The sequence below is a fragment of the Lissotriton helveticus genome, chromosome 2_1, assembly GCF_964261635.1.
Source record: "Lissotriton helveticus chromosome 2_1, aLisHel1.1, whole genome shotgun sequence".
Classification (NCBI taxonomy): domain Eukaryota; kingdom Metazoa; phylum Chordata; class Amphibia; order Caudata; family Salamandridae; genus Lissotriton; species Lissotriton helveticus.
In genome coordinates, this window is record NC_136059.1 from 400,812,774 (window position 1) to 400,838,163 (window position 25,390).

The window sequence follows — 25,390 nt, forward strand, 5'->3', positions numbered from 1 at the left end:
AGACTCCGAGGAGCTTGCCTGCGGTTTGATCACCTCACTGAGGAGGTTAGTGCTCACGACCGCGACAGGGAGCTCAAGAGCCAAGGCCTTGGCCGCTCTAGGCATCACTACTCTGTAAGCAGCCCCCTCCTCCGTAGCCACGGAAGGAGGAGAGACGAATCCAGTGTTGGGCGAAGTGTCCATACCACTGGTCTCCACTAGCTCGTCTGCCCAGTCCTGGCTCAACTGGCACTGCAGTGCCAGAGGGTCCTCATACCCCTCCCAGTCCTCCTCGTCCTCCATCTCCTGATTGTCAGGGAAAAATTATGGAGCTGGGTCGTAGGTGAATTGCTCACCCATCGACCGGGGCTTGGACTGGGGACGTCGTCGTCTGGGGACGGCGTCGCGGGCGACACCCTCAGGGTCGGCACCAGTGGAGGAGTCGTAAGGTCGACTGGCGACGACCCGGATCCGGGCCCTGCGGTGTCAGGAACGGAGTAGACGCCGGGGCCGGAGCCGCAGGCCCGCTAGGGCTCCCAGACGGACCCAGTGGGCCCGAAGGCACCACAACAGGGTCCGGCGGAGGGAAGGGAGTCCTCATGGCCACGAAGAAGTCACTTATCTCCTCCGCCGTCGCGTGCAGCCCAGAGACCGGCAGGTGTGGGTCTGGACGCGATGCTTGCGGCTCCAGCGAAGCCGCGTAGGCGGTGACGCCCAAACCCCCGGCAGCGTCGCGCGAGCGTCGGGGGGGGAGTCAGAAGAGCGATGATGTCTCTTCGACTTCTTTTTCGAATGCCTCAACTTACCTGAGGACTTGGAGCCCGACGAGTGGTGGTGACTCATCGAACATCGATGACTGCGGCTCGGCGACCGGTCCCTCGACTTCCTCCTAGGCCGGGACCTCAAGCGGCACGGAGCAGACTGCCAGAGCTCGAGCTGCTTACGGGACCGCTCCCGTCTAGCCTTCGAGGTCAAGGTCCGGCAGTCGGGGCACGACTTGTCATCGTGGTCGGCCCCGAGACAGTAAAGGCACCGACGGTGGGGGTCGGTCACCGACATCAAGCGGTGACAGTCCTCGCAAGGCTTAAACCCAGTCATCCCTATCGGTACCGCGAATTAAGGACGACTTGAGAAGTAATCAAAATAGATCAAAAAAGTTAGTAAAAAAAATTACTAAGAGTACTGCTCTTCCCGGATCTGCGCTTGCTGGTGTGGAAAAAAGAAGAACTGATATCAGCGCACGAGGGTGGCGTCTAAGTACTCAGACGACGTCATCCCGGCGATGACGACGGACGCGGAGCCGCAGACGACGCCTAGCGATGCGCAGAGGTACTGCTAACTAAAACTTTCTGGATCCAGTCTGCTGTCTGGGGATATTCTAAGGTAAGGAATCCAACACTAACCTGTTTCTTTCAGATGAGTGAAGTTAAGTAGTAGAATTATGTGGCAAGTAATGCAGTGGAATTATGTGGATAGTAATTATGTGGAACCCAGTGTACTGGATTTATGTGGAGCGGGAATATGAGTTACTGAGTGTAACATTCAATTCTGTTTGGTTTCGGAGGGGTGAAGCAAGTATAAAAGGCCAGACAGAAGGCAGAGAAAATAACCACAGCCTTCAAAACTGGCAAGAAAAGCAGGAAAACTATGTATGTTGTATGTTGTTGCTATTGAAAATATACCACGAGTGTACTGCTTGAGTTAAACATAAAAGTAAATAGCGTTCCAAAAGTACCCAAAACCAAGAACACCTACAGGGGCCTGGCAGGCAAGTTCAGTAGTCACTGCCTTCAAGTATATGCACATTACCGGAAGTTCTTTATGACGCAGCAGTTTTCGGAGTGTAGTGCTTCAAGGTGACAGAGGATGCTGTTTTTTTTCGTCCTGAAGTCTTAAATTATGACAATGGACAACTCCAACCGTCATCATCATATAGCTGTTACGCGTTAGGTGGAGTGTTAAGGAAACTGTAAAGTGGAGAAGAGCATCTTTATATTAGCCCCCTATGTTTTAAACTTGTTGAATGATTTACTTATGCTTGAATACTGCCAACTTGCGATCTGTGTCACACGGCGAGATTTCCAAGGAGAGTAAAACATCATAATTAACCACTTACTAATAACTTGGCACACCATATTGACGAAGTGCCACGTCCAAGAACAAAACATTGCATTAAAATACTGCCATTACCATCAATAACCGGATCAGTGTCTGGAAGGAATCTTATTTAACAGAACACGAAAAGCATGCTGAATCCCGAAAGCAAGTAACAGAAATGAAAATGGGACACCAGTTCTTAAAGTCATTATTGGGATGCCCCACAGGTGCTTTCATGATGAAGTGTGTAAAAGGGTTGTATTTCTCACTACGATGGGAATGTTTCACAGATCAATAGTTATAATCAGGGCTTTCAAGTGGGCTGGGTCCTGTTCCAACAAGCAGCTGCTGAGGGGCGTCCCTAACGGGTTCTCCGTTCTTAGGTCTCGGCCTAGCGTACACTGGCTGGCTTCCTAAATGGAGGCCAGCCATTGGAGGAGAGGGGTATCACTCCGTTCAAGCCCAGTCTTTTTGGGATAGAGGGGTGTGCTTTTGCTGTTCTTTCTCTCCCTGACGTCATCAGGAGAGAGCAGCCCCTCATCACGCTGCCTGCACGCCAAGTCAGCTCTCTGATTGTTGTTCCTTATTAACCAATCAGAGGGCCGAATTGGGCGTGCAGGCAGCGTGAGCAGACATCGCCTTAGATTTGTAGCGCAGATTCCCTGTTCTCCTGGCAGGCCACGTATGTATACCAAACACCTCAGTATCCAGTCAGTATTCCCCAGTGTGACACAGGAGAGCCCTCGGGTCACTATATTGTTAAACAAACATGCCGCGCAGCTCCCCCAGCGTATTTCTCCTAACTGAGGGCCGAGCGCCGATATTCACCCATGTCAGAGGCCCCCACGCAGCTTCCAGGGGCCCACTGGCTCCCATCGCCATCACTCTGGTCCTGCCCTTACACGTAGGCAGTGTGCAGCTTCCACCACTCCTTCACGCTACAGCCACCAGTCCTGGCCAGTGTCCCTCCTCTGCGACCATAGGGGCACCAAGGTGTCACGCAGCTCTCCCAACCACCCACGGCACGGCAGGCCAATGTGCAGCTGTTTCCTCCACATAGGCCGCATCCAGCAACAGCTGGCCCCTGCCTTCTCTCCGTGTCAGTGTTGCTGCACACCACTTCACTCGGCCTCCGACCAGGCATTCAGGAAGGTGTTCGGGATGCCTTCTCAGCCAGGCTCCGCAGTTCGAGCCGCCCGACTTCCTTCACAGTAGGGCACGCCCAGGTACCTTTTTCACTTTTCCGGCCTGCTGTATGCCACCGGAGCACTCGCACCTCACAGTTGTCTTCCGACCGTACATTGGTCGTCACTGTGCCGCAACTAGCGCTAGTTGCGGGACCAGACCCGTCCTGTGCGCCTCAATTGCCCACAGCGCCCCAGGATCCACTTGGCCAGCGCCACCTGTCGCCTCCGGTATCTTCGGGGCCAACTCCTCGCCTCCTGGTTTACTTCCTACCGCCTCACTGAAACGAGGCATCCACAGGGGTTGTGCTCCTTCAGCCACTCCCAACTGGGGCCCAGTCACAGATGCCCGCCTGTTCAATTTCGTAGGTGGCTCTCTGTCGCACCGCTTCAATGGCAGTACACTTGCTGGTGCTACACGATCCGCGCCCCCTACGAGCCATCTCCTTTATTGCCCCTAAGACCTGAAACGAGCTCCTCATCCCCTTCAGAGCTGCCAGCTCCATCCCTCACTTCAGAAGGAGATGGCAATCCTAGGCTCCTCTTAGCACAGCTTTCTCCTTCTGGACACCCTCCTCGGTGATTAGCACGCCATACAAATCTTAACATGACATGACCAGCCCCCTCATTCCCCCGGTTCCGCCTCATGCATGTGAAGTGTGTATGACAGTGCGTGGGCATAGAAGTAGTGGGGAAATCATGCTGGATTCTCATTTTATGTGTGGCGCAACTGCATTGGTTTTAGTTGCGGTCAGTGCCTGTCTTCTCTTCCCCTACATGCAAGTACCCGACCTGTGCCTCCCACCTCTCCTAAAAGTCTTTGTGAAGCAGAGTGCAGATGTATGGCTTAAATCCACATCTTTGATAGAGTAGAGGAACACAGGTTGGCCTATGACCTTGCAACAGAAACACCAAACACAGGTATGTCCTCAAATGATTGCTTGTGCTTGCTCTCCTGCCCCCCCTCGTTGCTTGTGCTTGCTCTCCTGCCCCCCCTCGTTTTATTTTTTTTATTTATTTTATTTTGAAAGTTTTATATTGCGCGAACAAGATCTTTGCAGATATCAGAGCGCTTTACATAGAAAGGGGGAGCATGAGGGAACATAGTCAAACAGGTACGTCAGTACTGCTAATAGTACAAATACGTGGGAACATAGAAAATCACGTAAGTCGTTAATACAGTTAAAACCAATAAGCAAAGGGGTCGAACAAGTAGTACAGATCGGTGCAGAGTCTTAAAAGAGTTCAAAATGGTACTTCAAGCGTATTTAGCCATGAGCATAGCTTTTACTTATTTCTTAAACAGTGTAGTGGAGGAGATAAGCCTCGTTTCAGGGGGGAGTGAGTTCCAGATCCTGGGTGCCATTCCTGAGAAGGAGCGTTTATAAGTTTTTTCCTTCCGGAATCTTCGAGGCTTCAGCAGAAGATTGTTTGTGCCTCTAGAGTTACTAGAGCTGCCAGAGATTGTCAACTTCTGAGTGAGATAGCTTGGAGAGCTCATGTGGACAGCCTTGTGCGTCATGCAGGCGATCTTCAGATTTATTCTTGCTTCGAAAGGAAGCCAGTTCAGGTATTTCAAGTCAGGGGAGATATGTGAATGTTTTTTTGACCCAGTGATGAGTCTCGCTGCAGCGTTTAGAGAAGCTCTTAGGGGTGCGGTAGTAGTTAGGGGGAGTCCGCAGAGGGCGATGCTGCCATATTCTATTCGAGGGATGACTAGTGCTTGTACTGCCGTTTGGAAGTCATTGGCAGGGAGGAAGGGTTTAAGTTTCCTCAGGGTATTGATTTGGTAGTTCGCTCCCTTAGTTGCCTTGCTGATATGTTGCTGCATGTTGAGATTGGTGTCAAGTGTAATGCCTAAGGATTTTGCTGAGTCTACGATGGTGGGTTGGACATTGAGTGCAGTTAGGTGTTTAAGCCAGATTTGTGTGGTAGAGATCTTGGCGGGAGGTGAGCTAAGAAGGAACTCTGTTTTCAGAGCATTGAGTTTGAGATGATTATCGGCAAGCCAGGATTGGGTGCTTCTGATCGTTGAGTTCAGGAGCAAAATGTCATTGGGGGATTGTAATTTGAGATATAGTTGGGTATCATCGGCGTACATGTGAAAGTGTACATTGGACGCTTGTAACAAGGTGTTGAGAGGTTCCATAACTAGATTGAACAAAGTTGGGGATAGGGAGGAACCTTGTGGGACGCCTAACGAAACAGGTATTGGTGAGGACATCAGGTTGTTGCTCTTGAATTTCTGAGACCTGTTGTGTAAAAAGGAAGTGAACCACTTGAGGACAGTCCCAGATAGACCCATTCTTGTGTTTAATAGTTAGAGTAAATTCTCATGTTTAACGGTGTCGAATGCTGAAGAGAGATCAAGAAGGATGAGGAGGCAGGTATCGTTTTGATCTAGGATTTGAAGGGCGTCGTCAATTATGTGAGTCATAGCAGTTTCAGTGCTGTGCCCTGCTCGGAAGCCTGATTGATGAGGATTGAGGAGACCAAACTGATCAATGTGTTTAGTCAGTTGTAGGTGTGCGCATTTTTCCAACAGTTTGGCGAGAGTGGGGATATTGGTAATGGGACGGTAGTTGTTTAAATCAGAGGGGTCGGCTGTAGGTTTCTTTAGTAAAGGTGTGACTTGTCCAACTTTGAGGGAGTCAGGGATGGTTCCTTGTTGAAGTGAGCTGTTGATAATTTTAGTCCAGAGTGGGAGGAGCAAAGGGATAAAGTCTTTTACAGCGTTAGCAGGAAGGGGGTCCGTGAGGTGATTGGATGGTTTCACGGTGCTGAGCAGTTTGCCAATTTCTTCTTCAGAGTAGGTGACAAAGGATGACCATGTGGCATTGTTTTTTCGTTCAGTGGGTGCTATGCAATGAGGTTTGGAGTAGAGGCTTGCGTCAATGATGAGATCGCTCTTTATGTTGTCAGTTTTTTGGATAAAGAAAGCGGAGAAGTCTTCACAGGAGGGAGCCTCGCGCATATTGCTGAGTGGCTGGGGTTGTTCCTTGCATTGTGTTCTGATTAGCTCAAACAGTTTTCTCGGCCGGTTTTTTGCTTGGTCGAGCTGGAGGCTGAAGAAATCAGTTTTTGAGCGTTTATTTTTCCTGAAGTAGGCGTTTCTCTTTTTCTTTAGTGTTTTTAGGTGCAGTGCAGAGGGAGCTTATCAACAGGTGCGCTCTGCCATTCGCATGGCTCGTCTGTCCTCATTGAGGCTCCCGTCGTACCATGGGTTGGAGATTTTAGTAGAGAATCTTTTTAGTTGCATAGGTGCAGCCTCATTAATTATTGAGGTCATTGCGTTGAGATAGTGGTCAGTCAAGGATTGAACGTCCGAAGTGCCGGTAGGGGGAAGTAGGAGATTGTAGCTGTTACTGGGTAAAGAGTTTGGTTTGAGTTTTTTCAGGTCTCTTTTCCAAATTTTGGGCTTGGAGGATTGAGCCGGGTTAAATTTGACTTTTTCATTGATGAAGAATGTGACAATATGATGATCTGACCAGTCGCAGGGTTGGATCGATTCGAGTTGGATAGAGTCTTCTTTGGAGATGATAAGGTCGAGGATAGAGCCTTTCTCGTGGGTCGGGCTGTTGCATATTTGGGTGAGGTCAAGGGCATTGAGGAAATTTTTAAGACTATTTACCACTGCGTCATTGTGATCGTTCCAGTGGAGGTTGAAGTCACCGAGGTATATTTGGGTGAGCTGCCGTCCGGAATTGGTTGAGATCATATCCATGATTTGTTGGGAGAAGATGGGGTTGTCCCCGGGTGGGTGGTAGATGCCGTGAAGAGAGCATATCGGTTTGCCATCACTGATAATATCGAGGCAGATGTATTCACAGGAAGTTGGGGAGGGTAGAGAGGAGGTGACTTTCAGAACAGAGAGGTTGTTCCTGTAAATGCATGCGATTCCACCACCTATTTTGCCGGACCTGTCAAGTCTAATGATGTGGTAGTTTGGAGGAACCAGGATGTTCATTATAGGTGTAGAAGATTCGGTTAGCCAGGTTTCAGTCATGATGATTAGGTCAAGGTCCAGTGATAAGATGAGATCAGCGATGGCGGAGGAGTGTCTAGAGGCCGATCTGCAGTTGGGGAGAGTGCATTTGAGACGGGGTGTGTCGAGGGAAGTAGAGGGTTCTAGAGAGAGGGGAACTATTCTAAGGTTATTAGGTATGGAGCTTCTGTTGTTTAGTGTGGGGGGTCTAAGGGGATTGGAGTGTATCGTGGAAATGGCGAGGTGTGTGGCGGATGTGTGGTATAGGGGAGCTGGGTCGTAGGAGCGGAGGAGGGTGTGAGTGTCGAGCTCCGAAAGGGGGTTGCGTGGGCGATAGGGGCGGTTGTTGCGATTGCGAGCAGGGATTGAAGTCCAGTGAGGGGAGTGTTGAGTGAGAGAATCATCCGGAGGGTGGGGGACATGTTGGGGCGGTTGTTGCGATTGCGAGCAGGGATTGGAGTCCGGTTTGTGGGAAGTTGAATGTGTGAGTCTACCGGAAGGGTGGGGGAACTGTTGGGAGGGGAGGTGGTGGTGGGTGAGGGGTGTTTGGGGTGTGTGGAGAGTAGCTCTTTGATGATGTGAATGTCTTCTTTGATCTGGATGAGGGTGGCCATAATCATGTCCAGCGTGGGATAGGTGTTGGTGGAGGGGGGTGGGTGAGTCAGGGGTGAGTGCCTGACCAGGGAATTGGCATGCGGGTCGGGGGGAGGGCTGGTGCTCGCGCAAGGCTCCGTGGAGTGGGCCCCGAGGAGAGATTGTTTCGGAGGGAGGGGTGTGGTTGAGGTAGGGAGGGGTGTGGTTGGGGTAGGGAGGAGGTTGGTGGTATAGGTGAGGACATTGGTGGTAGGCGGAGAGTGTATATTAGTGGTGGTGGGGGTGCAGGTAGGGTAATGGGGGCTGAGAATGGGGGGGGAAATGGGGTTCGAGATGGTCCTGTTGTGGGGAGGAGGTGTTAAATTTAAGATGGTGGCGTGTTCTGCGTGATTAGTTAGAGGGTGGTAGTGGGGACTGAGAATGGGGGGGGATAACGGGTGGGATTTGTCGTTGTGCGCGTCTGACTGTTGCTGGACTAGGTTAGACGGGCTGTGGGTGGGAGCTGTGATGTCAGGGGTGAAAGGAGTGGGTGTGGTATGAGTGGAGGTCCGAGGGGAGGTAGGGGGGTGGGGGTGCAGATGGTGTATGGGGGGGAGAGATCTGTGTCTGTGATTGCGGAGTGTGTGGTAGCTACAACTGGTGGGTTATTGACTAGGGTGCTGGGGGTAGATGTGAGGTGCGTGTCGTTCTGGTGCTGAACTATGTCAGAAGGGTTGTGTGTGGGGGCTGTGAGGTCGGGGGTGGTAGGACTGGAGGTGATAAGAGTGGCGGTCCGAGGATTGGAGAGGTGCTCTTTGAAGGTGGGGAACAGGTTGTCTAGTAGTTCCAGGTTCCTGTCTCTGGATTGCATTAGGACAATCCCGTTGTTGTAGATAGTAATGGTGGCTCTGCCTGGGAAGAGTTGGGATGGTGTGCTGGATAGTGTTAGGCGATACGCTGATTTCCTGGAGGTGGAGACGGTGAGTAAGGTGAGGAACGCTTTTCTCCATTGAGCTCTGCGTGTGGTGTGGAAGATGATATCGGTGTTCAGGGATCCGTTGACCGGTGAGAAGTAGGAGTCGGCAAAGGGTGTTTCCGGGTGGGACCTAAGGCAGTTGTGTTTGAAGCGTTTAGCGGCTTTCTTGGTGAGTACGGGTGGGTAGTTGATTTTATATGTGTGCTTGCCAACGGGATCCATGGCGGTGTAGGTGCGGGACGGTGAACAGTAATGATATATAGGAATACAGTACAAATGCAAACAAGTTACAAGGGTCAATAGTGACACTAGTGCGCACCCTAAATATATGAGGTAGCAATCGGTGCATTACAGGAGAGAAAGTGAAATGGGTGCAGGTTACAAAAATTTACCAAATATAAGTAGAGGTATAATACTAATAATATACGGGAACAAAATACAAAATGCAAACAGTACCGGGGAAAAAAGTGAAGGAGGTTACAAGAATGTACAAAATATAAGTAGAGGTATAATACTGATGATATACGGTAGCAAAATACAAATGCAAGCAGTACCGGGGAAAAAAAGTGAAATGGGTGCAGGTACCAGAAATGAGCAAAATGAAAGTAGGAGTATAATACTGATGCTGTACAAGAACGGAATGCAGGTGAAAACAGTAAGTTACAAGGATCAAAAAGTGAGACTAGTGAGCCACCAAAGTATATGAGGTAGCAATCTGTGCTTTACCGAAGTATATGAGGTAGCAATGCCGTGGGGCAGGTTACACAAGTGTACAAAATATCAGTAGAAATATACTACTGCACTAAAAGGCAGACAGTCAATCACAGGAAGGGGTGGTTACAGAGCTATGTAAAGTGCGCGGTAGTTGAGATTTGTCCGAAATGGCAAGTTCGTAGTGTATGAACAGATAGTCAAAATAGTCAAAATGACTAGTCAAAATGACTCGTTGCTTGTGCTTGCTCTCCTGCCCCCCCTCGTTGCTTGTGCTTGCTCTCCTGCCACCTTGTGCTTGCTGTCCTGCCCCCTAGTTGCTTGTGCTTGCTCTCCTGCCCCCCCTGGTTGGTTGTGCTTGCTCTCCTGCCCCCTCCCCCCTCGTTGGTTGTGCTTGCTCTCCTGCCCCCCCTCGTTGGTTGAGCGGGCTCTCCTGCTTGCTCTCCTGCCCCGCCCCTCATTGGTTGTGCTTGCTCTCCTTCCCTCCCCTCGTTGGTTGCGCTTGCTCTCCTTCCCTCCCCTCGTTGGTTGTGCTTGCTCTCCTGCCCCGCCCCCCTCGCTGGTTGTGCTTGCTCTCCTGCCCCCCCCTCGTTGCTTGTGCTTGCTGTCCTGCCCCCTCGTTGCTTGTGCTTGCTGTCCTGCCCCCTTGTTGCTTGTGCTCGCTCTCCTGCCCCCCTCGTTAGTTGTGCTTGCTCTCTTTCCTGCCCCCCCTCGTTGGTTGTGCTTGCTCTCCTGCCCCCTCATTGCTTGTGCTTGCTCTCCTGCCCCCATGTTGGTTGTGCTTGCTGTCCTGCCCCCTCGTTCGTTGTGCTAGCACTCCTGCCCTGCTATGGGCATTGTAAACGACAATGCCATTTATTTTTGTTTTAAAAACAAAAACATAAATATAAATGTCATGAGCAATGCCAATAGCTCTAATTTAAGAATGCCGAGACCACTGCATTGTAAATGCTTGTTGCTCTCGCCCTCACCCTCAGGGTGAAAATACATTCTTAAATCTGTGGCAGTTGGTATGTAAACATTTCATCCAGTTACGTGCTTTATGGTCTTATGGATAACCCTAATCTGTCTAAAGGAGTATTTTGGTATTGGGAGTACTGCCTTCCGGTTTTGCAAATTAAACAGGTGATGTGCTGAAGTCCATGATTAAAACCAAATAAGGTGGCCTAGTGATGAAGCAAGAGAGTGCGATCCATGCTAAATCCCATTTGTGACCTACAATCCCCCGTGGCCTCTTCTGTGGCAGTAGTGGGAGGCGGAGGTATGCATCCATTTACCTGCAATGCAAACAGAATGCTGCCCCCTCACCCGCGACAGTTCAGGAAAAGACTCTAAATTGTGCTTGGAGTTGGTCCCACCTTCTGAGAGAGGCCTATTGTTAAATGGGCTCACAGACTAACTCCCGAGTCTGAATACAAATGTCAACACGTGTCTCAAATATTCAGAAGCAGCTGATGTGGCGAACACCAAAGGGAGCTAGGGCTCAAAGGAAACGTCATATATTCTGACTGACATGGCAATGGGGCTGATTGTTCAAGTGGCTGAATGTATTGAGTGCCCTGTAGTCAACCATAATCAAGGTACAGCTTTAGTCACAATATGTGTAACTGCCCATCAATTAACATCCCATGCCAGTGGTGGAACTGGGCGGTGTGCCTTCTAAGAAAAATGTTGGCCACTTGCATTTTTTAATACAATTTAAACTCTGCTCCTGTGTAGCACTACATTGCCTTGTATCTAGATTTGCACTATAGAAAGGTCGCACACATACTTACATATCAGTGGGATGTGTATTGAGGCTTCTGGCGTCGGTGCCCTGGTCATTACCAAAAGAAGCTCCCAAACCAATACTCAAGGCGCCTGCTCCCTTCATTGTGTGACCACAGGCGGCTGGCCAACAGCCAGGACTGGATGTTTCCTGGCAGGCCACGCTATCTGAAAGGCCTGTAGGACTGAGGTTGAGTCAGTGGTATGTGCGGCATCCTGGAAAGTTGGGTTACAGTGCTGCTTATTTACCTTTTGCAACTATCATTGACAAAACCAACAGTCCTAACTTGTTGTAGGTGTAATGTTATTTGTTGTATTGTGTATCTGGATGCAATGACAGAAGCAGCAAAATGCCAGTTGGCGGGACACTATGCTAAGCACATCTTTTAGGTAACTGTTTTAAGCCATGCTTAATTTAATCAGCCATCTTCCTACTTAAAGCCCTGGTTATAACGCAGGCTGCATACATGTCTACCAATGGATAATTTGGTGCTCCCATGTCACTAAATTCAGTGGCCCTGTATAAAATAAACATGCCAGGGCTGACCGCAAGCGACAAACGTACATATTACAGCCCCTTGACGACTAGAGTGTATGACATATGGCAGCCCATAATCATAGGTCAGAAGGTGTTATTCTGCTGTGTGTGAAAACACCCACATTGCGAACCCCGAACTCCCCTAGCACCACGCTACTCTGCATCCCCTCCAAGCTGATGAGGCGCAGCCAACTTTGCTCTCACACTTCCCAAACAGCGTGTCCTTTATTGTCTATACCAACGCCTTCCAACGGGAAACGACTGCACATGAGACTGCCCCACACGTACCATGGCAAATGTAGCATCCGTGACCCAGCTGTGTGGACGCGGCAGCCATTTTGAAAATGTAGTGGCTCTTTATCAGTGTTATCACGCAGAGAGATATTTAGGCAATATATATTTTCATTGTGTTGAACTTTTTTGTGTGGTGTTGTTTAACATAGTGTGAACACTGTCGCCCATAGGACAAGAGCAAAGGTAACGGGCACATTATCCGGGAGCATTTTAAGGTACCCAAGAAAGGTCCAAGTCTCTCGGCACCTATGATTTTTGTTAATACGTGTTTTTTATTTTTACTTCTGCTTAATGTAACTATTCGAAGCGAAACATTATAATTAAAATCTTTCCAAAGATGTTTTTTTGGAGCTCAAAAAAAGTCTGTCATGGAAATATTCAAGAGGCTCCCTAAAGTACTCCTACTACTGTATACATTTCTCCTCTTTAACACAGCTGCTCTCTTGATGTTCCACGGGCTTCCCGGGTGTTAGCAATATATAAGGGCAGTGTCCTATGCATATCAGTCTTAACCCTGTGCCTCAAGGGAACAGTGCAGACCGAATTGCTAAGCGAAGTCCTTCCTGGACCAGAAACAAACACCCTGGGACCGGTTTTGGGGCATCATCCCTCATCAGCCAGGCTAGCTTGAATCCAGTGACACAGTGAGCCCAGGGACGACCTGGCTTAGCAGTTTGGTCTGAACTGTTCCAATGAGGCACAGGGTCCAGACTGATTTGCATATGGCTGGGTCTAAACTGGGGAGGCATGGTGAGCAAAAGAACAATGGATTTAACCCAGATCTAATGACTGGGGGAGAATGTTTGATTTGCTCCGCATTCCGTCCATCATCCGTGTCTTCTGCATTTCCTTAATACAGCATGTCTCGAAGAGACAGTGTAAGCCCTGCTTAAACGAGATCTAATGAACCACAAGAACACTCATAACCAGGGCCACTGAAATGAAGTGGCAGGGTACAGACAAGAGGACTAGGAATCAACAGGCCGACTGCTCATAAACTTGTCAATCTAGGTAGCCCCTCACTAACAGACAGTACCACGACCATGGCCATAAGACTCCAAGAAGCTCATCATTCACGACCGGTAGAGCGATATCTAGAGAAGTAGGAAATAACTCTTGTTCGGGAAAAAAAAAAGTTACTCACAATGAAAGTTGAACCACACTTTGCTTCTAACCCGAGTAGTCTGTGAAAGTATAACCTTCATGTCCATGTTCTTCCTATAAGCTTGAGGCATCCTAGGTGCCAAGAAGAAATGAAAGTTCACCATGGCTCTTAGCCCACGCCCTAAATCAACCCCTCCATCTTTTAGGTAATTACTGGACTGTGTCATGGCATTGCTTGCTTAAATGCCACAGGTATTCCGGGTGAAGCGAAGTAATGGTATTTGAAGATACCCTTGCTAGCTATTCCTGATTACCTCATCTCACACACCCTGCTAGGGGACGGTATCAGAGGTATTACTATCCCGTTTAAGTTTTGTTGAGTTCTTAAACAATAAGATACAGGCATGTAAATGCATAAATACCCTTGGTCTGTATCACTCTACATTTTACCGTGCAAAAACCAAATTATATAAGAAAATCTATTTAGCAGTTTACCATGATAATGCATAACATTTTCCTGCTAACAATTATTTGTCAAGAACCTAAAACAATCTACTGCATTAATACTTGACTTCTGTATGCATGTGTCAATACCTGCCTTAAAAACATCACACAGAGGGTTTCTCACCTCAAGGTTCAAATAGAGCTCCCCCAAGAACAGAATGAATGCATGAAATCTCTTTCGAGTTGCATCATCTCCTTTTGCAGCCTCATCTCTTTTTTCATATTCTGTTTGGCATCTACGAAAAAAAGAGATAGGCGTTATGTATTAAATACATTTTCAGAGGAAAAGGAAGGTAATTTAATTGGAACTCTTCCGTCTCATAAAATTTGCTAGACATATTAAAGTCTTATATCCTTTCTATAGACAGACTCCTGTTTTCTCAATCAAATAAGTTAAACTAATAATGTACACTAAATAGGGACTACCATAAATCTTATCCATTCAAACATATTAAGATTATCAATTAAAAGTCAATTATCAGTATTTTAGGGTACAACGTTTTTTGTGAGCACATTAGACAGAAAAGAATCGTCACTGCTACATTATTGTAACTCATTAGGCTGGTGATTTCTTCAAATTCTGTACAGTCAGAACAACTGCACACTAAATACTCATCCCAAAAACGGAGCTTCATTGGGGTCCTGGTAAGAGCACTGCAGGACCATGTATCAAGGCCTGAAGGATCCCTGGTGCAGACACTGCTGTGTCCTCCGCTCTCCCTAAATCACACAGTGATGCCACAATTCAGCTTCTGCAGGATGTCCAAGCAATTCAGTATTACAGCAATGCTGCCCCACTTCTTCAACGACAAAGAAACCTATGCTATTTTAGTAAGGCTGTTAAGCCTGTTTTCTAATGAAAATAGTTCCCCTCCCCTTACGATAGAAAGCTGAAAGTTGGTACAAATAGTCGTTGTAACAGCAGTCATAAGAGCAAGAATTCTCAAGTGGATCTGGTCAATGAATTCAAGAGGGCTAACAAATATCTTTTTAAAATCCTTATTAATCTTCCAAATTGCGACAAATTTGGCACAAAGGTTCATGTGTACACGTCAGTGCATACTCACTTTAGATCTAGACTGACTTCATAAATATAAAACAAAAGTGGCCTCCAAAATAATGCAGAAAACTTAAAATTCAAATTGGTTATACATTCTATGTAAATATTCATACTTATTGACATTTATCAACATTTATTAGTATGCATTATATATTAGTACGTACCTTTCTTTATTAGTAGCATGTCGAAACAGTACCTTATTGCTAAATCCACAACCAGTAGCCAAGCTGTGCAGCAAGATGATGATGTTGCAACAAATTAGTCCATCTGTTTTCTTTGTCAGGGACGCACTTCATAAAGACTTATTGGCCCAGCAAATGCTACATGCAAACCTTATAGGCCTGGAATTAGTGTTTTAGACCATAAGCTGAAGAAATTTAAAGAACTGGAATGCGTACCTATAAATATCGAACTAGAACTTAATGATATGTAGGAAAGTAGCCCTTTTTGACATGTACCCCCTCTACCCTCAACCCCACCCCCCTTTGCCTGGTAACTAATGTGATTGGACTGGAACTTCACTGCATTTCTGCTAAACAGGTCCCAGTGCCAGAGCTCTTCCCCAAAAGTGGACAAATGTTTCCCCCAATTGGCAAAACCTTTAGCACACTCTGTTAGCCCCTAGAATATGGTAGCCCTTCTATCTAAGGCCTCAGGTACTAAAGAGGGTCTCCAAGGGCTGCAGAACACATTGTGCCACCCTAGGGACCCCTCACCAAGCAAATGCACTGCTGCTATTGCAGGATGCATGTCTTGGCGCAGACAAAAGTAAAAACACATGTCACACATACCTGTATCCCTTAACACTGCATGTGATATTTTGTAACCCACCTCTACAGCAGGCCTAACAGCCCTAAGGAACGGTGTAGAATATTACATGTGACGGTATAGATGCATAAGCAGATGGACCCTTTGCTGGTCAGTCCCATTACTACCAGGGCAATTGGACAGGGAAGCCATTTTAAAACATGTACTGGACACTGGTGAAAAAGAAATCACCAGCTACATGATGGCTTCACTAAAAATAGGGATGGTTGATATCAAACGTCTCGTATTGATAAATCCAAACTGATTCCCGTGATGGATTTACCAATGCATGCACCCAGAGGGCACCTTAGAGGTGCACATGGAAAACCTACCAGCCTCTGGTGTGCTCCTTGACTGGCTTCTGCCAGCCTGCCACCTGAGACACTGTTCTGGCCTCCTAGAGTGAGAGCCTCTCTCTCAAGAGGCCCAAAACAAAAGCCTGTCCGGGCAGAGGTTGTAACAACCCCTCCCATAGGGTGACCTGCTGATTAGCCTCCCAAGGCCAGCAACCTTTAAACAGCTGCCACCTTTGGAATGTGAGTCTGGCTCCCCTTACAGGAGAGTAAAACCCCTCCTCCCCTTTTTCCAGGACCTCTTTGGCATCTGGACAGGTGGGAAAATTAGCAAGTCAGGTAAGCGTGCCACCTCTTCACTAGTATCACCCCCTGAGGTGGACTAAACTGAGGTAGACCTGTTTTGTCAGAAGTAGCCATCTTTGGGATGGCATACTTAGGAATTCTGGTATAGGGTTATGCTGACTTCCCACAGGAAGTGGTCATATACAGGAGTAGTGACCCCAAGAATCAGAAGCCTATTGGCTACTATCCTACATTCCCCTAACACCTCTAAATTCAGTATTTACGTATTAAGGGAGTCCCTGGCACCAGAGAAGCAGATCCTAATGCCCTAAGAAGAGAGAACACAGAAGAGCCGCCAAAGCAGAAGAGGAGAGAATAAACAGCTGTCCTGGTACCATCCCAGCCGGCCTGTCTGCATCCCTCGTCGAAAACTGCACAAAAGTCAACTCGTCCTGCAGCTGTTTACTCCAGAAACTTGAGAGGACTGCCTGCCTTCGGAAAAGAACCTAGATCTCCTGTGGGACAGCGGACCGGTTCCCTGTATCTTGCAGCAACTCCAAAAGAAAGGACTCTGAAGCCTCCGGAACCGCCAAAACCAAACACCTGAAGCCACCATTGCACCTGTCGCTCCAAGCCAGAGTCGTAGTGGACCAATGGTGCCAATAAGCTCCCACAGCCCTCCAGAGACCGATTCCATTGTGGTTTCACCCCTTGTGTACCCTCAGACGTCACCTTTAGCCTCTGCATGCAGGCCCCCTTTACCACTTCTGCTCCAGTAACAAACCCCTAGGGACACCTATGCACCAATCGCCCCTGGGCTATGGCGAAGAGGACCAAAGGTGACTATGTACTAGAGTATTGCGAGGCCTGAGCCCCATTAGTTCAGCCTGACTGGCTTCTTAGCCAGAGCCTGTAGCCTCTTTTCACAGAGACCGATCTCCATAGAATAACATTGGGCTCCCAATGCTGTTCTGCACCGAGCTGCCCTCATGCTGCTGGGGGTGTACTGTTGGTGCTGCTTTGGACCTTGCCCACCACTCACCTTAACTCCTGGAGATTGGTCCAGCGAGTCGCTGTACTATACCGGTTTGCAGAGCTTGTTCTTCCTTCCATAAGATAACACTGCAGAACTCAAAAATTGCACTGTGTCCACTTTTTGAACTGAAAAGAATTTATATTTAAAAATGTACTTACCTGAACGATTTTTCTTTGATGCCAAAACATACATAAAGATTTTTGTAGAGGAGGAGCTACGCAAGCAACCAAGATGGCCGCATAAGCTCCCGGCTCCGTCGACCTCCGTCGCTGGCGGACTTATCCTGAACTTCATCCTGACCTCCCGCCAGACTCCCGTGTGTCTGAATTGTTGCTGAGCCCAGGGGGGCAATCCCGGGGCTTTTATTGCCGAAGTTACACCGTCTTTCATTTTTGGGCCTACTCCAGTATGTAAGCTGGGGCCTCGGGTACTGACCCAGCCGGGTTTCAGTTGAACAACATCGGCCACGGTTACCCGGCAGAGTCCGGTCTCATCGGAGTGGAACATATTCTCTATCCTGGTGGTGGTCTTTGGTCCCTGCGAATACTGGAAGAACGGCGACGAGACGTGGTTGCCGCGGTGGGTGGGGGGCCAGGTCCCGAGACCCTGCAGCAGCCCTCGGGGTCTGCGGGTGGGGCCCCCGCTCCCGGCAGTGGTGTAAAGGTTGCCAAGCCTGTGAGTCGCCAGTCGCTTCCGTCCACTCCGCGCCTGTTTGTTTCCCCGGAGTAGCCAGCCTCCGGGGATGAAGACCTGCTTTGTTATTGTTCACGCGGAGATGGATCGGACGATGTGTGGAACGACCCTGGGGACCGTAATGGCCGCCATCGGGGCTCTTCGCTTGCAAATGGAGGCTGCTTTCCACACTTTGACTGCAAGCCTCGAGACTGTTTGTTTGAGACCGGACTCTAGCCTTGTGTCAGACCTGCAACATACGGTGACCCCCGCGAAGCTTGATCTACCTCGAGAGGAGAACCCCGAATATGATCAGAAACTGGTGCCAATTGTACCCGCACGATTACAGCGGCATGTTATTGGAGCCCCCGAACACCTAGCAAGATCGGTAAAGTCATCGCCCGCGCAGGACTCACTTCTTCCTTCTCTTCTGGAGACCTCCACTAACCCTTTTTGGATTGACTTTCGTGTATCTGATAGACTTCGAGACTTAACCTTTTTGACTCTTTCAGGCTATATTGATCTCCTTTTTCAACAATGCTTTGACTCTTTTGCTACTATATTGGTTCTACTGGATGGGGTCTGTGTTATGGATCGTAAGGGCCAGGGCTGAATTTGACTTGAATTCGGTGCAATGACTTTCTTTTGGCTCTGCTGGGTTGTATCTGTGGGAGTGAGGGCCAGATGGAATTCTTATTGTCTGGGTTTGGTGTGACTGCTATGATCGAAAAGGGATTTGCTTCCTCTGTGGTGCCGGGGGCTGGGCGGGACGGTCTTTTCTCTGTCGGTGGCTCCCCTATTGGTTTGCTTATTTGTCTGTTATAACTTGCTTAATACCACAGTAGGGGTTGTCTGCTTTTGGCGGGTGGGAGGGGAGTCCGGGAGCCCGGGAGCCCGTATCGTCTTGTAATACATCTCCTCCTCCGTCTTTTCCCTTCCTTGGGGTGTAGTTTAGGGGGCTACAGGCACGCTGCTAGTGGGGTTAGGTCGTAGCCATCTGCAGGAGTGCAGACTGGGGGGTTGTGGGGGGGGGTTATTTTTCCTTTATCTTGTTCTATGACCTTTCTATTTCCCTTTTCCCTTCTTCACAAGAGATGTGGCATATTCTCCTGATCTTTTTGTTTTTCATATCCGGGTGTCGAATGTTCAATCTGCATATCCTGTATCCCTGGTGCGCGGGTTCTGATAAGGTTTGCTTATGGTTATCTATATCGTATTGTTTTGCCTCAGCTCTAAGCTGGTATTGATATTTTTTAGATGCCTATAATTATACTGTATTTCCTCAATTCATTTGCCCGTTCGCCGCTGTACTGTGTTCCACCAAATGACACCCAATATGTAAATTTTTACTCTTGTGTTATAATCAATAAAAAATTTAAAAAAAAAAAATGATTTTTGTAAATTACTGTGGATCTTCTTGAGTCATGCGTGTCATTTATTGATCATTGTGTGTATATGCAGATGTCTTGCACTCCTCTCGGTTAAGACTAAGGCTGCTTGACCACACTACCCCATGTATAGCAACTTGGGATTGCTAGAGCACGCCCATGGACTCTTTACATGTTATATCAGATTAACGATATATCACATAAAGAGTGAGCTTCCTACATGATGTTTCTGGTATCGAGCACACATTAAGGACTTATAATGCAGTGTACCATAAACCGTGCAACAATCAAAAGCTGCAAAGGACTCGGGGGAAAAAAAGAAAATTGGGAAGCGGATCTATATGGTAGCCCAGTTAAAACAAGTTCAGCAATTCCAGTTACAAAAAAAATTCCTGGAAGAAAAGCATGTTTTTTGCATCTTATCAGATACATGTGTAATGCATAAAGAGAAAACAGATGATGTGAATGCTTATGTTCATCAGTGTGCCGAGTTAGTTCAAAATATTGCACTTATTGTAAAATTGTCTATGGACGATATGCACACATAGGATACTGAATACCATCATAAATGTTTAGTTGGACTTTATAACAGAGAATGCAGGGTAGGAAAAAAATAAAAACGAATCACCTAGTGAGACCTCAATAGAAGGAATAGCTCTAGTCGAGCTTGCATCTTATCTGAAAGATTCGCGATTAGGATATGTTAAAACAATTTTCAAACTCTATGACTTAGTAAACCATTTACATAAGCAGAGTAAAGCAGTTCGATTCCACTGCAGGTAAAGTAAACTCGACAAGAGTAAGGGAGGCAATTACCAGAAATAAAAGAGGTTTGAAGGCATACAATGAATTAAGAGGTATCCTGTTAGCTTTCGAAGATGACGTAGGATCCGCTTTAGTATTTTCCTGTGACAAATCAGATTCTGACGCCATAAATATTGCTAATGAAGCAAACATTGTTAGAAGGGACATGATGAAAAAATCTGAAAACTTCAATGGAACATTTGGGGATGACTGTAGAAACCGATCAGTTCTGGATTCGCTTCTTGCCCTTGTCAAAATGACAGTTGATGAATCGGACATAAGAGTTCAGTATTCCTGTGAAACAGCCACTGCCAATATGGCGTTATCTATTTCCGAATTACTGATGTCGAAAATTGTAAAGAATCCTAAAACAGGCTTTTTTTCAGTTCATAAAAGCAACAAAGAAACTCCTCTGTCTATATTTTGTGCTCTTTCTACCCACAGTCAAATGAGAAATCGATAACTTAAAGAAAAGTTCCATAAACTAGGTATTTGTATTTCATATGATAGGGTTTTGGAAGTATCTGCTGACTTGGAAAATAGCATTTGAACACTGTATGAAATTGAACAAGTTGTGTGTCCATCAAAACTGAAGTTGGACGTAATCATCAGTTCAAAATATGGTAACATAGACACAACCCAAGTTCCATGACAGCTAAAAACTCCTTCCATAGAACAGCAATAACTCTGACACAAGACCCAGAAAGGGAATTGGAAGAAATTGATCGTGGTATTGTGGTGAATAATCCTAATATGGAAAATTCAAAATAGATTTCAAATCTTCCAAACATGTACATAAATACAGAACCAGCTTCAATGAACAATACAGATTATCACGTTCTATTACTATCTGTAGCAGCTGTTCGCCAAAGTGAGCTTATTGATGCAGCTAATACCTATGAATATAAATGGCTTGAAAGAGTGACGCACAATGTTGAAAGTGGTAATATTTCTTCTGATAAAAGCATATGCTGGGCAGCATTTTATGCATCATTGCTACCAACAATCAACAGATCAATGTCAACTAATGCATTGTTGCCGATGTTCACAGAAAGTCATTATAGAGTCTGCTCATATTTCAATACAGAACAAACTCCTATTTCAATGGACCAACCTCTCTTCGCCCTAGCAAAACAAATTCAATGGAATGTACAACGTCTATTTAGTGAAGATAAATATATTGTGATGATGGGGGAGACTTCATATCGAAATTACCTTTTTACCACTTAACCTTTAAATGTCATGTTCATCAATTTACTTACTGTTGCTGTGCTGTACATATTACAGCTGAAGGCTTACCAAAGTTATCTTGAATCTAGACAGTCCCACTAAGGAATAAGGGAGTTTTCTAACTCATTATGAGGAAATCGAACGAGCACCCACACTTCCAATGTTGGCAGTTGTTGCAGTTACTTGCACTTGAATTTGTTCGTTCATTTAGAGAGGGTAACTGTATGCACAGGTATTTGATCAAATGGTTTCATGGATGTTTTTTACAAATCTATGGCCCGATTTAGATCTTGGCGGACGGGTTCATCCGTCACAAAGGTGATAGATATCCCGTCAGCCAAAATGTAAATTCCATAGGATCTAATGGGATTTGTATTTCGACAGACGGGATATCGATCACCATTGTGAAGGAGTAACCCATCTGCCAAGATCTAAATCACGCCCCGTAGTGATTCTCAAAGGCAATCTATCCACATTCGCGACATAGCGGCACTAGCAGAACGCCACCCACACATTCACTCAGAGTTTCGTAAAGGAAAGTATGTTGTCAATAAAAGCAACGAAGCATACTCATCAACTGCTCTATATCAAATTTATATGGGGGCGGGCTCAGTATATGGTGCACACTTATCAAAGCGAAGTACCCTGCAATAATCCAGGCAACCCTTATAGTTATTATAGTGGTCTTTGATAGCCATAGAAAACTCTCAAAGTGGTAGCTGTGGGGAACTGCAGCCTTCATGCTTTTTTTTAAGTGTTAAGCAGCTCGTTTTACCAGTTTAATCTTATAGTGTATGTTACCCGAAGAAGAACCACACAGTGTTCATATAAAAATATTTATATTAATTACACAACACTCACTAACACACTGGTTAATTTCCTACCTGGAGATATGAACAATACTGAATATGCTACTTACCAGTATGCATCTGTTCTTGGCATGTAGGGCTGCTAACATTCATATCTAGTGCATAGATCGCCGCCTAGTGTTGGGTCCGGATGATTGCACATTGTTGTCCTGGAAGAGTCTTCGAAGTATCACGAGATAGGTGGCTCCTCCCCTGGACTACAGTGCGCATGGGCATCGGCTCCATCCCCAGATTGTTTTTAGCCATTGTGGCAGAGATGGAGTGAAATAGTGTAAAGGATGTCCATGCTAATGATGAATGCAAGAGAGTGTCTGCAGCCGCTACGGGCACCGGGGAGGAGGGCGGGCGATATGAATGTTAGCAGCCCTACATGCCAAGAACAGATGCATACTGGTAAGTAGCATATTCAGTTCGAGGCATGTGGGCTGCTAAATTCATATCTAGTGCATAGAATACACAGCAGTCCCTCCATTAAGGGCGGTTGCCCGTGCCAGCTGCAGAAGCTTGAAAAAGTGTCTTGAGAACAGCCTGTCCCACAGCTGCTTGCTGTTTGGAATGCACATCTACGCAGTAATGCTTGGTAAATGTGTGTGGTGTAGACCATGTGGCTGCTCTACAAATGTCTTCTAAAGGAATGTTCCCCAGGAAAGCCATGGAGGCCCCCAATTTGCGTGTGGAGTGCGCTTTTGGGGGTATTGTTAAAGTGCGTTTAGCCTTTTGATAACAGATTTGAATGCATTTAACAATCCATCTGGCTATTCCTGCTTTGGAAATGGGGTTGCCTTTGTGTTGTGCGGAGAAGGCAACAAAAAGTTGTTGTGTCTTCCTAAAGGGTTGTGTTCTGTCAATGTAGTACATTAGAGCCCTCCTAACGTCTAATGTATGAAGCATTCTTTCTGCTACCGTTTGTGGGTTTTGGAAAAATGCAGGCAGGTCAATAGTTTGGTTGATATGAAACTGTGACACCACCTTTGGAAGGAATTTGGGGTTAGTGCGGAGCACCACCCTGTTAGAATGTATTTGGATGAATGGCTCTGGATAGTGAGCGCTTGCAGCTCACTAACACGTCTGAGCGACGTGATAGCAACGAGAAAAGCCACTTTCCACGTTAGAAACTGAAGTTCGCATGAGTGCAGTGGCTCGAAAGGTAGGCCCATCAGCCTAGTGAGGACCACATTGAGGTTCCACACAGGAGCTGGTGGAGTTCTAGGAGGAATGACTCGTTTCAGCCCCTCTAGGAAGGCTTTAATGGCAGGCACCCTGAAAACAGAGAGGTGCTGCCTATTCTGGAGATAAGCCGCTATGGCGGATAGATGGATCCGAATGGAAGCGTACGCTAGATTGCCTTTGTAAAGATGTAACAAATAGCAGATGATGTTAGGAATGGATGCATCTAGCGGGTTGATATTGTTGTCTGTACAGTAAATGACAAATCGCTTCCATTTTGCAGCATAACAAGCTCTGGTCGTGGGCTTCCTTGCCTCCCGGATGATGTCCATGCATTCAGGAGGCAGGTTGAGGTAGCCAAATTCTAAGACCTCAGGAGCCAGATCGCCAGATTGAGCTGTTGCGGATCTGGATGCTGAATGTCGCCATGGTTCTGCGTCAAGAGGCTGGGTGTGAGATGCAGCCTTTGATGCGGTACCACGGAAAGTTCCAGAAACGTGGTGTACCATGGTTGGCGTGCCCATGTTGGAGCAACCAGGATGAGAGTCATCGAGTGTTGCTTTAGCTTTTTTGCCACCAGCGGAATGAGAGGCGCTGGGGGAAAAGCGTACGCAAATTTGCCTGACCAGTTCATCCATATCGCATTCCCCTGCGATTCCGGGTGAGGGAACCTGGCGGCAAAGCTTTGGCATTTTGCGTTTTCCCTTGTGGCAAACAGGTCTATCTCTGGAAGACCCCACTGCTGGAAGTACGGGTGGAGCACTGATGGATGTATCTCCCACTCGTGCATTTGATGGCTGTACCTGCTGAGCAGATCCGCCATCTGATTGTCCTTGCCGGGGAGGTGTTCCGCCATGAGGAAAATGTTCCTCTGAATGGCCCACTTCCACATGCTCTGAGCCAGATGAGACAGCTGTGGTGAGTGAGTACCTCCCTGTTTTTGGATGTAGTACATGGCTGTCATGTTGTCCGTCCGGATCGACACGACTTTGTTGCACAAATGTACCTTGAAGGACTTTAGCGCCATGAAGATTGCCATCAATTCCAGGTAGTTGATGTGCAACTTCTGTTGTTGTGTGGACCACAGTCCCTGCACCGTGTAGTGGAGCACATGAGCTCCCCACCCTTGGAGAGATGCGTCCGTTGTCAGGATAATCTGTGGCACAGGCTCTTGGAACGGTCGTCCCTTGCAAAGGTTGTGTGGATTCCACCAATGCAGAGAGTTGTATGCCCGACCGGTCACCAACACTAGGTCCGTCAGTTGTCCCTGAGCCTGTGTCCACTGATTCGCCAAGCATTCTTGGAGAGGACGCATGTGCAACCTCGCGTGCGGGACTATGAAAATGCAGGAGGCCATCATGCCTATCAACTGCATGAACACTCTCGCTGGCAGGGAGTGTTGCGGTCTGAACCTTTGGATCAGTGACTGAATGCTGTTGATCCTGGCTGGGTTTGGCTGAGCCATAGCAGTCAGGGTGTTTATTGTCGCGCCCAGATACTGCCGCACAGGGGCTGGTTGAAGGTGCGACTTTGGGTAGTTGAGCGAGAACCCCAGACTGTGCAGGAGTTGAATAGTGTGGGACATGTCCGCGGCGCACTGTTGTTCCGACTTTGCTTGAACAAGCCAGTCGTCTAGGTACGGGTAGACGTGTATGTTCTGCCTTCTGAGGTGCGCCGCCACTGTCGCCAGACACTTTGTAAACACTCTGGGGCAGTAGTTACCCCGAAGGGTAGGACTTTGAACTGATAGTGCCTGTTTTGAATGGTGAACCGGAGGTACCGTCTGTGGGATGGGTGGAGTGGGATGTGGAAATAAGCATCCTTGAGGTCTAAGGTTGCTAGGAAGTCCCCTTGATTCAGCAGGGGTAGAATTTGTTGCAGTGTCAGCATGTGAAAATGTTCTGACAGTATGTACATGTTGAGGGGGCGTAGATCCAGAATAGGTCTGAGGGATCCGTCCTTTTTTGGGATGAGGAAGTACAGGGAATAGACTCCTGTGCCTTCCTCTTCCACTGGTACGAGCTCGATTGCACCTTTTTGCAGCATCACCAAGACTTCCTGCTGCAA

General features: G+C 47.4%; 1 protein-coding gene across 1 annotated transcript in view; it reads right to left on the reverse strand.

Annotated features, from left to right (window-relative positions):
* The window catches only part of PAIP1 (poly(A) binding protein interacting protein 1), a 545,177-nt gene that overhangs the window by 350,481 nt on the left and 169,306 nt on the right, over positions 1-25,390 (reverse strand). Inside the window, exon 5 of the mRNA XM_078675041.1 lies at positions 13,837-13,948. Within this exon, the coding sequence (XP_078531167.1) occupies positions 13,837-13,948 (112 nt within the window). The remainder of the gene's footprint in view (positions 1-13,836; positions 13,949-25,390) is intronic.